Here is a 15,343-nt window from a genome sequence, read left to right on the forward strand (position 1 = left end):
ATGACAACTTCCAGAAAGATGTAGTGAAGCTTACTTTTGATGATCTCCGAGTGGTCTTTGCCCAATGGACTTTAATAATGACTCTGGTCGAACTGTTAATTTTGGTGATGTCTTGGGGCTAGTGTCAGAATCTCCACTTTCTTCATCTCCCATGGCCTTAATATAGCTCCCACTTCTCATTCTTCTGCACGGGATCTCTTCGTCTTTCCCACCAGCTGGGTATCCTCCCCATTCATCCTGAGGTACCTAACAGACACCATAAAACACACACACACAGAATACATTTTACTCTTTCCATCTGTTTAAGTACTTCCTTCCATTTTTCATTTTACAAAGACAAGTAATGAATTTTTTATTCTTCAGAAACAGATTGCTTATAAAGACATTTTTAAGAACCTTAAGTGATTTTGCCATTGAGCTTCAATTTCAGAGTTGGAAGTTTTCGGTTTATAAATGTTAGAGCCCAAGAACAATGAAGTCATGGATTGTGAGCTGAGCTGCAATATCTATTTGTACACATATTCTAAACTGCAGGAAGCAGCTTAAAGTTTGCAAATAGATTTTCATCTGATAATAGTAAATCAATTCAGGTATATCAGACCTAAAACTCATTGAAAGCTGAGCACTTCTGGGTTTATTACCAGCAATCTTTAAGAGGGGCCTTCAGGGAGGTGAATGGCATATTTAAGATGATCTAAGCCATGAACTTGGCATAAATGGATAGGATTATTATTTAGGGCAAACTTCTGTGGAAAAGAAAGAAAAATAATTTGTCTTTTTTCTATTTGGAAACTGCAAAATAGTTGATAGGGACTGTAATATATCAGAAATGGACCCAGTTAAATAATACATGTTGTTGGAGGATTGCAGTTGCTTTTATTCAGTTCAAGTGAATGTCCAAATAGTAAGATTGGTAGTCAGATAATCCACAGCTGGTGAAAGGAAATCCCTCTCCACCACAAATTACCAAAGAATTTAGCAGGAATGGATTCTTCAATCCAAAGTGAAATCATTAATTGCTCTTTTTTTTTTTTTTTTTTTTTTTTTTTTTTTTTTTTTTTAAATTTTAATCTTCCAAGATGCTGAGTCCTCTGGTTCTAATCCAGAAATCCACTTATGCATTTACTCAGTTTAAAGGATAAAGGCAACTCTCTGAAATGCATTTTAAGGACTCATGGTTAAAAAGTAGGATGTGACAGAGTTCATCAGTGGACCAAGGCTGATGCCCTTGGCAGCATCAAATCCTTTATCAACATTTTGATTCTATCTATATTAAGCAGTTTAATGCCTCTATTTACCAATATACACTAAGTCTGGAGTCTCAATTAAACATATTTTTAGTAGTTTCTGCAAAGCAGGATGTCCAATAAAGATTTTCAATTCAAACATTTTTGAAATCTTCTATAGACAGAGTTCACTGTGGAGCTGAAGTGAATGCTCCCATTGGTATCAGAAGTCTTGGAGATCGGGTTTAAATAACAAACATTATCTGCTTGCCATCTTTGTGGCCCTTTCATGACAGACAAATTAGCCATGCACAACAGGTGAACAGACCTGGGGCCTTGAGTCCTAAAAAGGGATTAAGGGAGAAATGAAGTTTTACAAGGAGGTGAACAAGTGAAAATAGAGATATTAAATTGAAAAGACCAAGCCTAAGAGAGAAAAAAAAAAAAGGCTGAAGATGAAGTCAGATAAGAAGAGATTAAATAGATTGCACATATTAGAAAAATGTTAGAGATAACCATCAGAGGGAAAAAAATAGGAATCATGTTTTTATACAAAGTAAAAGGACAGACCATGAATCTAAGTGAAATATGGGTTAGATCATGCAAAGAAACAAAATTTTCACATTGTTCAGCTTTGGATGGTGATTGGAAAGGAAGCATTGAAAATCTTCCCAAACTTGAAACCTGTAAGTGCAATACATCATTCTTGTTTCTTTTCTCAGACCAAATATGTGTAAGATTAATGTTGCAAGAATGTTTTTTATGATTCTATGAGACCTATAAGATCATTTATATGTAGTCATAGTAGTCATAGCCAGTCACTTAAAATACTAAATATATATATATATATATATATAATTCAGCATTTTTTAATCTACAGGTGACAACACTAACAGCTGTAAAAATCTGAATTAGAGAGATTTTTATGATATTTTATGTGTGTTATAAATTTTATTACTTGATATCATACAAACATACTCTTATTTTTAAATATTCTTTATTAAATGTATGTCAGCATGGCTAAAGACAAAATCCAAATGCTGAAAAAGCAGTTACTAGCATCTATATAGACCCACTACAAGATAAACTGTTCAATTTTCAGTGCAAAAATTCAACTATCATGTCTTAATATTATGTTCTAAAAAAACCCCAAAACCTCATAGCTTTTTCATAGAATAATTATTTGGTCTTGAAACTTCTTTAATTCATTTTAGTTCAAAGATAATTAAATAGAAAGTTTAAAAAGACGCTTATCAATAACCTTTTACATACTCAAATGCAGAAAATTATTACTTTCTCAGCTTTATTTGTCTGAAATTCCATGTTCAAATAAATAGATAAGGACTGGACTTAAATGAGTACAACACAGGCTTGTTTGTTGACTGAAGTTGCAATCTTAATTTAAAAGATAGGAATGACTGATTTTGTACATTAAAGTATCTAAAAAATTAAACTTCTTCACTGTGATAAGGACAAATCTTACAGTTATGTGCTTTATTGTTTCTGTTGATTGCATTTATTTTGCTGTCTGTATTCATAAGTTGTATGAATTCACATAGCAGATAAGACCAAAGCTAAAAACCAAATAAGTCCTGTTCCATTTGTGCATGTGATGTGCTCATGGTACACAAGGCAACAAGAATCCCTTTCTAATCTGACCAACTCATTTGCTATCACAGAAGCATTTATGATTGTTACAACATTGTTCACAATTAAAATATCAGGTTTTTGTTGGATTTTTTTTCCTCTTAAGCCATTCAAAGGAGCACAATACAATGAACACAGTGAAAATGCTTATGCAACCTGGCAAGGAAGTTTGACCATGCATTCTCTCAGAAGGTTTCATGCAGAACTCTGGAGAACAGCTGGACTCTTTTGGTCATCTTCAATAAATAAATAAATAAATAATTAAATGGCCTTTGACATTGTTTTTCCACATGGACTGAGAATAGAAGCAAGATTTGAGGCCCAGTTCAGCCTAGTTCTTCATTTACTTGTGCTGATAGGTTAAACACTTGGAAAAATCTTTCCAAATCCAGGCCATCTCAGACCTCAACAAAGCTTTAAAGAAAAGAAAAAGCATTATACGAGTGCAGGAAAGATTCTTATTTTGACATATTAACAAAAAAAATTGACTTAATATATAAGGATCATTAAATATACATCTTCCAAAATATGGAAAGGGCTTTTCAAGTTGCAGAAATTCTATCTTACAATCGTTACCAGCCCCTGAAATTCCCATCTGTAGGGCTTGCAGCTGCTAATTTGAAATAATTACCTTAATTATCTACTTACATACAGTGATGAGTGCTGATATTTATAATGTCTAAAAAGGCCTTCCTTCTGTTCTAGATGTTAACAGGAATCCTTGTATATGTAGTTTCTATCCACAGAGGAGTTCAACTGCATATTACCATATGAATTTCCTTTTGCAAGAACAAGTGGCTGACAAGGTCTGGCTACTGATCTGGTTACAACTATTACAGAGAATGATGAATCTCCTTCATAAGTATCATTCACTGTTGCTGTAAGGAGCACCAGGTTCGGAAAATTTGACATCTTTCAATTGTCCATCTACTGGTTCAATTTGATATCTTACATTAATCACCTAGGGTCAATTTTAATAAAGCATTTGGTACCTGACACTTACTATGTGTTATGAAGCTGAACTGAGAGTGAATTCCAGAAAACCTAAGGAAGGATTCTAAATTCCCCCTAAAGGCATATAGGAGGGATAGTTGCTTCAAAGTAGCATACAAAAGGTCCATCCTGTAATCAAAAATGCAATCAAAATGTAAAGTGCAAAGAAAAATCTTAAATAGTTCTCCTTTCTTGGACTTATTATATCTGATTACAGGAAGCAGAAAGGCCTTCTGTTATTTCCCTGTCAGATCCTAAAATCATCTTCTGAAGAAAAAACTTCGTTGAGGTTTTTTTTTTTTTTTTTTTTTTTTTTTGTTTTTTTTTTTTTTTTGTTTTTCTTTTTTTTTCAAAGAACAGTAGCCTTATTCTTTCCTTCCATGATGAAACAGCTGTGGAAAAGGAAGACTTTCTTGGTCACCTTCTAATCAGTAATGTTTGGAGTTCTCAGGAAGAAGACGACCTAGGGCTCATAAAAAAACTATTATGCTCTCCTCCTCTTTTTGTCACTCCCAGCCTTTCCTTGAAGCAGTCACAAATCGCCTGGAGAGGCCTGGTTAGGAGAAAGGGACTCCATTTACATCAAAGGCTTTGTGATCAGGCATTTACCTGAAAAGAGGGACCTTCATTATAGCCCCTAGGCCAAGCGCTCACATGAATTTAATGTAAAAGAATGTTAGGATAAAACTTGTAGAGCCTTTTAATAAAGAAAGAAGTGCCTTTGGTCCACACTGATGTACATGCTGCTGCTCAGAATGCAATTCAGGGAACTGTTTGTGGTTTTTGATGGTGTTTGACCCTCTATAGGCCAAAGAAGAAACTGAACTGTCATCTTCACAGTGGGTATTCTAGAAACTTTGTTACTATAAAAACAAATTTTCTTGCTTTAAATGAAATGTCACTATCCTTGTTTTTTGTTAGAAGTTCACGTCTTAAAATATCCCTTACTACTAATTTTTTTGGCTAAATACCTAGAGTGTCACAAGACCAGTTAATGGCCATGAGAGTTATGATTTCTGAATTTTATTCTAAATCTTATTTCTATCTCCCTTTTACAGAAACAGTACATATTTGTGTGAGTCGAGTTCTTATTTTTCTTCTTTTATTATTTTATATGTTTTACACTGTGTTAAATTTGATTAAAATGGACCAGGCTGCCCAGGTAAGTAGCTGGATCACCATCCCTGGAGATATTTAAAACACATGTGGATGTGGTGCTTAGAGACATGGTTTAGTGGTGGATTTGTCAGTGCTGAGTTAACAGATGAACTCAATGACCTTAAAGGTAATTTCCAGTCTAAATGATTCTATGTTTCTATTCTTCCTGTTGAGTGTACTGATTCTGCTCAGACCAGTTCTGACAGAAGAAGGATTTTGAACCCATAACTGGATTTCAGCAGTAAGTCTGTCTCCTGATCCTCAGAAAAAAAAAAAAAAGAAAAAAGAAAAAAGAAAAAAGAAAAAAAAAAAAAAAAAAAAGACCAGCATGTTGTCAGGAAAAACGGGGATGGATTTAACAAACCTACAGAACAAACTAGAAATCATGGAATTGCTGAATTGCTCAGGTTGGAAGGGACTCTGGAGGTCTCTAGTACAGCCTTCTGCTCAAAGCATGGTCAGGTACAGCAGGTTGTCCAGGACTGCTACAAAGATGGTGAAGGGCCTTGAGGGGAAGTTGTGTGAGGAATGACTGAGGTCACTTGGTCTGTTCAGCCTGGAGGAGACTGAGGGGAGACCTCACTGCAGTTACAGCTTCTTGTGAGGGGAAGAGGAGGGGCAGACCCTGATCTCTCCTCTGTGGTGACCAGTGACAGGACCTGAGGGAACGGCCTGAAGTTGTGTCAGGGGAGGTTTAGGTTGGATATCAGGAAAAGGTTTTTAACCCAGAGAGTGGCTGGGAACTGAAACAGGCTCCCCCAGGGAAGTGGTTACAGCACCAGCCTGACGGAGATCAAGAAACATTTGGGCAGTGCTCTCACGCCCATGGTGTGACTCTTGAGGATGGTCCTGTGCAGGGCCAGGAGATGGACTAGATGATCTTGTGGGTCCCTTCCAATTCAGGATATTCAGTGATAATTTGACTGTGTCCAACTGGGTTTTGAATATTTCCAAAGATGAAGATTCCACAACCTTTCTAGACAATCTGTTCCAATGTTTGACTACACTTGGGGGAAAAAAGCTTTTCCATATGCCTTATGAGAAATAGGTAACCTAGGCTCACGAAACCTAATTCTAGGAGAGTAAATATCTAATCTTTTATCTAAGCGATATTGATGACAAAACTGGAAGAAACAATGACATATTCATTCTTCTGGACTTTGACCACTGTTAATTTGATGCTTTTTTAGTTTATTTTAGTTTAGGGTTTATCTAAAACAAAATGGCAGCAGCCACTGATACTTCAAAACAGACCTGCTCCCGTTGTTCCATCTACTTCTATGGCATTTGCTCACAGCTCCCAGAATTTTAAAGATGTTCCATGACTAAACTGCTGATCTACTCAAAACTGCTGATTACTTTACTATCTAAAACTCTTCTAAATAAAGGGCTTCAGCTGAGGGAGATGATTATCACTTCTTCATATTTCTCATTCCCAAAGTTTAAAGTGAGGATTATCTACTTCACAGGAGTTCTGTGAAATTTAATTAGCATGCAGATATAAAATTAACTGAAACATTGATTTTTACCTAAATCTTATTTTAGTAATACAAATTTCACATTTTACTAGAAGCAGAAGCTGTCTGCACATGGAATTAGACTACACATGATGTGAAGAAGGATAAAATATGAAACACTGTTGGAGACACGTATATTTTGTAATTTTATGCTTTCTCAAGAAGAAGGTCAATAAGATGATGCAATCTGAAATACAGGTAAGAGATTTTCTCCTAGATCATATCTTGAATAGCCTCAGAAAAACAGCCTTTGTGCCCAGCTGCAAGTAGATAAAAGCATATGACAATCTTGGAGAGCAGACAGAGACGATTTTTTGCAATGGTAGAAAGTTTCCTTGATACTACAGTAGGAGATGGAAGCTGGACCCCCTGTGTTTTCAAAAATGTCACTCAAGAAGGAACACCAAGCAATTACAAAAATATTTTTCTGGAGTTAATGGCATCAAGACATTCCCCTGTTTACTGGCTGTGCACTCTAGACCCTGTTGCTCAGGATTTTTGCCGCGGGGAAGAGTGCAGTATCTGAAGAGAGGGGAGTTTGTTTCCTCAGTAGCTAATCTTGTAGCTACAACTCACCACAATTCTTGGTGCACATTTTTGTCTAGTTTCTTCTTTGTGGCTTTTTTTTTAATGTGCTGATTCATTGTGCAAAGAACATGAATTATGCAATGAAGTAATTGAAAAATCTCTACAAAACATGCCAGGGACTCCTCCTCACCACTAACAATGTCATTCTTCATAATTAGCTTTAATTTTCACATGCCACCCTCTACTCCTTGAACTTCTTGACAGCTCAGAAGCACAGAGAGTTCTTGAAGCATTCCTGAAGAACAGGTGTGTTGTTGGTACTGTCCATTAAGGCAGGAGCTAATTTGAGAGAACAAGAGTCATCTTTACCTTGCCCGCCTTTCCCTCCAGGCTTGCTCTGGACAGCCATAGTATTACAGAAAGAGGAAGGAAATAATGTAGATCCCAAACAATAGATGCTTTACATTGGGTTGAAAACAACCTGACTTCAGGAATTTGGGATTTGGTAACAATCTGGACACCCATGTAGATCACAGAACACAAACATACTCTTCTAGCTGAAAGATGTTCAAACAGGAAAATTATTGCCAGCATTATTTATTGCCTGATTTTATTCTCTCATGTGGAATTCTAAGCAAACTGCACTAAGCAATTCTTGAAGGAAAGATTTCTGCCCAGTACACTAAAATTGCTTCTGTGTTTTCTAAAGAACTCTTTTCACTTAAATGATGTTTTATAACTCATATCGCACAAGCGATGAATTAAAAACTAAAACAAAAACCAACAAACCAACTAAATGCACAAAAAAAGAAAAAAAGAAGAAAAAAAAAAAAAGAAGAAAGAACCAGCACTATGTTTCCCAACTGTTTTTTCAGCAACATTTGAGGATTGCTAAATACTGTAATTGGTGTTGTGACGACTTTGTGGCTTTGTTTATACTATTTGGATGAAAGTGGACCAAATTCCCACCTCATTACCATCTGTGCTCGTATCGATGGCACAGATCCTTGCAGTTCAGCCTCCTGAAAAACCTCTGCTGTGTTGTTGGGTCTCTCTGGGACCATCAAACTCTGTGCTGCTTTGACTTGGTGGAGCAAGGTGCTGTCAGATGGCAGTCATGGGCTTGTCCACACTATGGGTGATTTTAGCCTGCTAAGCTCACTGAGATCTTGTGCCAAAACTTTGATATAAGGTGAACTTGGACTGAAGGGAGGGCTTGGCCTGTACTTACATGAGAACCTGTTTATAATCTCTGAATCTAAGACACAAAACCAGTAGAGTTTCAATTAAGAAACCTGTGTGTCAGTTGGCTGCATATTTCCTTTGGTATGTGATGAAGGACACTGCTTTGTGGTCAGCTCAAGCCACTTTAAAATTATATTACCATTAACTTCATTGGGGTAGGTTTTCCTTAAGCAATATTCAGCTTTTCAAGCATTATTTGTAATGGTCAAATGACTTAGAGTGCTACTTGAAAAATTACTCTAACAATAGTAATACATAAAAGGCAAGTGTTCAGCTGAGCTGGCGGGTTGCTCCAACTCACTGTGCTGCTGCACAAGGAGAGAAAAGAGTGCAAATGGTGTGGTGACTGCCTTAGCACGGCGCAAACACATGTCAGTAAAGAGCCACTGTCTTGCCTGAAGGTTGCTGCCCTGCAGCACTTTACTCCCCTGCTTAACCTCTGAAAAGCTGTGGCTACCAGGAACACACTCTGACCTGTGCTAAGTACTGAACCAACCCATGCTCAGGAGGGAGTTTAGGAAAAAATTGGCTAGCTTGGATGAAAAAAGTGCCTGAGACCTGCTGAGCCATATAACAGTACTGAGGATCAGAATGCAGTGCCAAGGAAACCATCCTGACACTCTTTGATTTGATAGAATAGGTGTAGCATAAAGTAGCAATTATTTTACTAATGAAAATTCACAGAAACATCAAGATCAAGACTTAGAACTCTGCATGTGCGCCACAACAAGCAGCTTTTCTGCCAAGAAAGAGTTTTCACCCAGAGCTTGTTTTCCTACATGTATGTCTTTTGGGCCAGCTCATAGTTGCATTTTCCTTTAAATATTTTTCTATAAATTGAATTAAATGCAAATTCTGCTAAAACCAAGCATCAAAAGGCTAAAGACTTAAACAGGATTGGAGCCTGTTTCTTACTACTGGTGAAAGGGAGCCAGGAATACACCTGCCAGCTGTCTGACTGACAGGGAGCAGACGAGGTGCAGGGGACCACAACATCTGCAGCTGAAACTGACTACAAGTTTTTCTGAGTCGGACAGGACCCTACAGACCATTCAAGGTTACAGAAGTATAAAGTAAGAGAAAAAAAAATGCCCCTAACAAAGAAGAAAAGGAGATGTCCTCCCAACAAACTTACAATGCACAGCACCTCTGAAACAACAGAGACTAAGGAACAAGGTCTCCAGGGTTCCAGGCTAGAGAGAGATGAACATAAAAGGCAGCATATGCAGGGCTGAATCAGAAACTGACCTGTAGTAAACAATATTTTTTTTTAATTGAAGCAGGAAATTATATCACTTTTTTTTTTTTCAGTTTGTTACAGGTCTACTACAGAAAAAACAGTATGTCTTTAAAACACAAATATTTTAAAGGCTATTTAATAGCTATATTTGCCTCTCATCAATTTTTTCTGATTTTAACTAATGATTGACACAATATTTTGAACAGTCAAGTCCAGATGACTGCAATTATCTAGCTTCCAGAACAAAATGAGTATTTTTTTTCTTGTCTATCTACTATGTAATGCTTAGGAATAGTATCTGTATCTGTATCTAGTACCAAAAGTATCTGCATACTTTTCAAAAAGTGTTTCCCTGCCAAAGTACCAGGAAACTTGTCCATAGGGACAATGAGCTATTTAAATACATTTGCAATTCCACTTCAAAAACCAAGCTTTAAGCACAGGGCTGTTAAATGGCCAAACCCAAAAAAACCAAAACCAAAGCAACATTTGTGAATACTTTACCATTTCCACAGTCACCTCCTTGCAAGAAAAAATGGCAGGGACTGCTCAAGAGAGGAGCTGGGTCTGCCCTAGGCAGCAAGCCTGTGGCCTAGGAGAGTGTGCGGTCACTGCAGCACCAAGTGCATGTTCCTGGCAGTCTCCTTCACCAGATGGCCTGACTGTATATAATAGTAAGTTACTCCTGTATGGAAATTTCTCCAGAACCAGTGACACCTTTGAGTAACAACTGCAAAGGTCAGCCTTCAGCTTCAGTGAAGTGAACATCGAAAAACAATTTGGGAACACACTTGTAACATCATAAAGGAGGACAACTCGCCTTGATTAAAGGGCAGTAGGATCATGGCCTCCCTTTTCTACTCACAGCTTTGACATTTCCACAGTAATAAGGACATGTTCTGGCAACTTTTAGAAGTACTAACTCTCAAATCTTTCTACTCTTGTTTGGAAAAAAACCCCAGTAATTCATATCATCCAATATGAGGATCCTAGTACATGGGCATGGAAGCAGCGCACTCTATCACTGATTAACACAGTAATTCAAGATACCAGTGATTTGAGTCAGCTCTTTGGTCAGAGCTTTGCTTTACAATACCACTGATTGAATGTATTTATTTAAATTTTCTTTAATTTAATTTTTGTCCTCTTGGGAGGGATATTTAAGTAGTCTGGGATTTGTGATACAAAAAGCCATCAGCATTCTGTAAATACGGGAAAGTGTAAGCTTTATTACTCCTTTTTATTTAATGCTTCACAAGATGTTGCAGGCTGACATTAACACTGTGAATGGGCTGTGGGGCAAAAACTGTCCCTTCATTTCCCTTTTTTTTTGGGCATTACCTGTTTGTCTTGCACATCTCTGCTGGTGACTGGGAGGGCATAGGGGTGGCTGAGACATCCTTGTGGGACTGGAATGGCCTGTAGAAAGCCAAATGGTATGGTATTTGTCCATGCTGATTTAAGATGCAGACTGCCCTGCTACCCTACTGTCTATACTAGCTTTTCCTGCTGTGGAAACAACCCAGTTAATTCTTGAGTTAGTGGCTGGTCATAAATCATTGTGAAAGCAGCATGGGTGGTAGAGATTTGGATGTGAGTATCAAAACTCTGCTAGCTCTGGCTAGTTCCACAGCGTGCACTCACTGGAAGAGGATTGGATGTAGTTTCTGTAGTTCATGCATGGGTTTCATGTCAAGCAAACAGATACAATCTAGCTTCACAGAGATGAAGCGCTGAGAAAAGTGCATTGAGTTCAAATCCGTCTATCCCTGCAAACCAGAGGGAGAGTGCAAAGCAATCGTGTGCCTCACAAGGGCAGCAGTTTTATTTGTGAGAATCTGTACTGTCACCAGCAGAGTTCCTGGGAAAATGTAACTGCAGGCTTAAGGCCTATTTATCCATTAGCTTGTCCTCAAAGATTTTCTCCATGTAGCCTTAACTTAAACCAGCAAAGAGCCTTGTTGAAACTGCTGCTTTTCTCTTTTTCTTTTTTAAAGAGACCAGCTCTGTGCTTTTCTTTCATTCTGTAGAGTACACAAGCTGACATTATTATCCACATGCTTAGCAGTGCCTCTGCTGTAACTGATGACGCTCGTACTTAAATGCACTAGGAAGACAGGAGTGGGTTGAAACCATTTTTAGAACAACATGCTATTTCCTTTTTTAGTGCTGACTCATTCACTGTACCTTGTGGTATGTTTACCCCAATTGCTTGCTTCTTTGGAGGCTGTTGAATGGGTTAGGAAGGAATATTAATCAGTGACACATCACGCTGTGCTCCAGAGCTACAGTCATGGTGAGTGTGATGCCCTTGCCTATCTTTTGGCTCTATTGGAGGAATTATTTTTCTTTAACCAGCATTCAAAGTTATTTCAGTTCTGGAAACTGTAAATGACTCTTTTGTGCACATCTTTTCAGCAGAGTTATCTAATTCATATCCTCTTTTCTTTTTTTTTTCTATGTTTTTTCTGTTAAAAATCTTTGCTCCTTGCTAGCACTCATATCAGAGTGGAATTAATCAAAGTCCTTGCACTGTACACATGTGAAACCTAATTAGCCTAGACAGCTGATGGAGACAGAAGCGATCTCACAGCGCATTTATCTTTTTCTTAACATATTTTTTATTGAAATTAAAATGACTTGGAAAACAGTAGCAGCCACTATGGCTAAAACTATGCAAAAGTGTGCATTATTGCATGTGTGTTCTACTTGGGCTGTTTTGCCTGCTGAGTGTTTGGTGCCCAGAAATGCACTGAAATGCTCAATTTGTCCGCATTCAAAATAGAAATTAAAGGCCCATACATAATAACTGCAGCTAATCATTCACAAGATATGTTCTGATAAATGCTGCTAGTATACAGTTACAAATGGTTGCTCTCTTCTCTTGAGGTGGTAGTTGATCAACTGATTGACATTATAGCCCTCCCAAATGAGCTTCTCACTCTTTCCCTCTCCCTTGCCCTGGTGTGTTCCCATCATCTCCACTGTAGAAGGCGTGACACAAATCTGATCTGAGTTTTAAAGGAGGAAAATAATCACTGTTTTATACAGATTTATTTCAAAAAATTTAGTTCTCTCAAACCATCCACTTTAGGACTAGATGGCCACCCATGCTTGAAAAAGGCATGTTGGCTGAATCACCTCTGACTTACAGCACCACACTCCCACTCCAAGGACATGCCTTAGCTGCAAGGACTCTGTGTGGAGAAGGGAATTTGGAACCCTAAAAGAGGAGCCAGAGATTAAGCTTGGACATTTAGCAGGTTAGAGAAATACTTGCTTTCAACTCTAGGACATGACTGAAGCATATAATAAGCAGAGACCTTCAAAATCCCTTGTCTCATCTCCTGTTTCTAGGCACTTGTTAATTTGCTAGCAGCTTCCTTCTTAGAAAGAAAATTCCTATATTCACTCTTCAGAGTTTCAGTTTGAAGGAAAAGAAGTTCAGTAATCATGATGGAAGACAAAGTGGAAGCCCAGAAACATAAGACAGAAAACGAAAGTCTCAAGCACAGGCCTAGGACTGCCATGGCCTTTCAGTTTGAGATTCTGCATACCACGTCTCAGTGGATAACAGAAGTAGATATTTTTCATGCAGATATTGAAAAAATAATAGGAAGAAAACCAATAAATAGAAAAGTGAGTTGGCTACTGAGAAACCTCACATAAGTAGGTAGTAAAACAAAAGCCATGTATATACATAAAAATAAATGGATAATACGAATATATAAACATAGACATTAATTTTTCTTATTCTGAGGTATGCTTATGTATTTGCATATTCATTGAAGGACTATAATTTCACAACTTTATTTTAAAAATAATTAAAATATGTATAGCTGACATTAGTCAGGACAAATGTATTTAACATCACTTTAAAAAGAGCCCCTGTGAAAGGCCTTGGGCTTTTATGCTAAATTGTTCACTTGCGCACCTCAGGGAAATCTGCTGCTGCACATCAACTTCATAATCCCTTGAATTCTCATTGCCATCTACTTTTGAGCAAGGCAGTAAACTCTCCTGGGTAGAGATTGTGACATGTTTCTCTGCCTTTCTCAGTTTCTGAACCTAACGATTATTTTTATCCAATCACTATTCAGGAATGGTGTTTACACTGCCATAAGAAAAATTAAATATCCCTCCTCCGTTTTGCAAAAAGAGCAGTTGAAGTGTGCAGTGATTACCAAATTACATTTCCTGGGTCAGAGAGAAAGTTCCTGGCAGATCTAATAATGGGACATATTTCTGATCTTAATGTTTACATTGCGACAGCCCAACATCCCTCAAAGCTGAAGTTTCAAAAGCAAGCATTTAGTTATGACATTGACAGCATGAAGTCCCCTCAATTTGTTTGCTGACCTTGGGCTAGTGAATAAGCCAGCCACTCAGACTGAAGGATATCTATGCTCTGAATGGCATATTCTGATATGAAACATAGGTTTTATTTTAATATTATATAATGAGAATATTTCTGTTATAAAATTCCTTGTATTATTGCTTAGGACACAAATATAGATTCCTTGTGGTAGTTACTGAGCACTTGAGTCTTAACACATTACCATTATAGGATCCCTGTGAATAGGGAATGGGTATTATCCCATTTTTAGAGGCTCTTATAAACAAAGATCACAAAGTCACTGTGCAGCAAAAAAAAAATTGAATTCACACCTCCTAGATTTTAAGCTGGATAAATCTTCCTAATTACTGAATGAAAATTCCTTTCTGTAGTAATTCTAATTCACAAAAATCATTTAAAAATGACTGTAAAGAAGTGTCCTTTCTTGACCCCTAGGCTTGTCACTGGGCTTGATCTAAAACTTAGCGATAGCCAAGTTAGTTTGTGAGCTCACCTTTCACATTCACTTGACGAAGCTGATGTAAGTTGGGAATAAGGAGAAAGCAAATGAAAAGTAAAAATTGATGGCTTCTGCAAAGACAAATGAGATGTAGGGGTGGGGGGAGGGGGAAGAAGAAGCAATGAAATGTGATTGAGAAGGAAAGCACTAAACTCAAAAGAGGTATGGAGGAACCAGAATTGTTGGAGTAGAAGTATAATGGGAAGGAAAAAAACTAGTCATATCTAAACTTCTCTGTAATGTCACAGCTGTATGCATGGTTTTAGAACATAGACGCTTCACACAGAGTGGAAGTCTGCACATGACGCACTTCTAGTTCTGGCTCCTTGAGTTAGATCAAAAGCTTCCAGGGAAGTGCAGTCTATTTTACATACATGAGAATGTACTTGGATATGATAAAATACCACAGCTGTCAGTCTAAATTGGAATCAATTTGCATGGTAATGCTCTGAGGGCTGCAATTTATTTTCCTTTCTCTGCAATCAGAAACTTTCCCTGCTTCAGTAGGAAAGATTGATCCTGGATGTCTGCATATGCATTTGAAAAGATCTGACTCTTCAAGTGTGACTCATTGCTATTGGACACCTATAGCTCTGAGAGGAGAGTACTGCACAGAAGTACTGTCATTTCTGCAGGCCCCAGAGAAACTAAAAATCTCCAAATACAATTCTCACATTAACAAGATTTCCTCATGTTAATGTAAAAATTGGTGACGTTCTGGAGAAGGAAGTAGCTCCTTAAAGAGAAATAGAAGAGAACACACTCAGAACAATGTGGGCTTTGCAGGCCATACTTAGTATAAATTACTAAAGGAATGTTTATACACTACATTTTTTCTGCTGACAAAGCTAGCTGAAGAAGTCATCCTCTGAGGTACTCTCTCCTTTCTGCTTTGCACCCACTAAAGTTCTCTGAATAATCTGATGTGCTTAT

At 37.6% G+C, this 15,343-nt stretch overlaps 1 protein-coding gene across 10 annotated transcripts in view; it reads right to left on the reverse strand.

Moving 5' to 3' along the window:
- Positions 1-15,343, reverse strand: part of DLGAP2 (DLG associated protein 2) — a 378,906-nt gene that overhangs the window by 71,349 nt on the left and 292,214 nt on the right. For all 10 annotated transcript variants that reach the window (XM_066179828.1, XM_066179829.1, XM_066179827.1 and 7 more), the window contains one exon: positions 35-246. In XM_066179828.1, the coding sequence (XP_066035925.1) occupies positions 35-246 (212 nt within the window). The remainder of the gene's footprint in view (positions 1-34; positions 247-15,343) is intronic.

This window comes from Chamaea fasciata, unplaced genomic scaffold, assembly GCF_029207755.1.
Source record: "Chamaea fasciata isolate MVZ Bird 193981 ecotype frontalis unplaced genomic scaffold, bChaFas1.0.hap1 SCAF_3, whole genome shotgun sequence".
Classification (NCBI taxonomy): domain Eukaryota; kingdom Metazoa; phylum Chordata; class Aves; order Passeriformes; family Sylviidae; genus Chamaea; species Chamaea fasciata.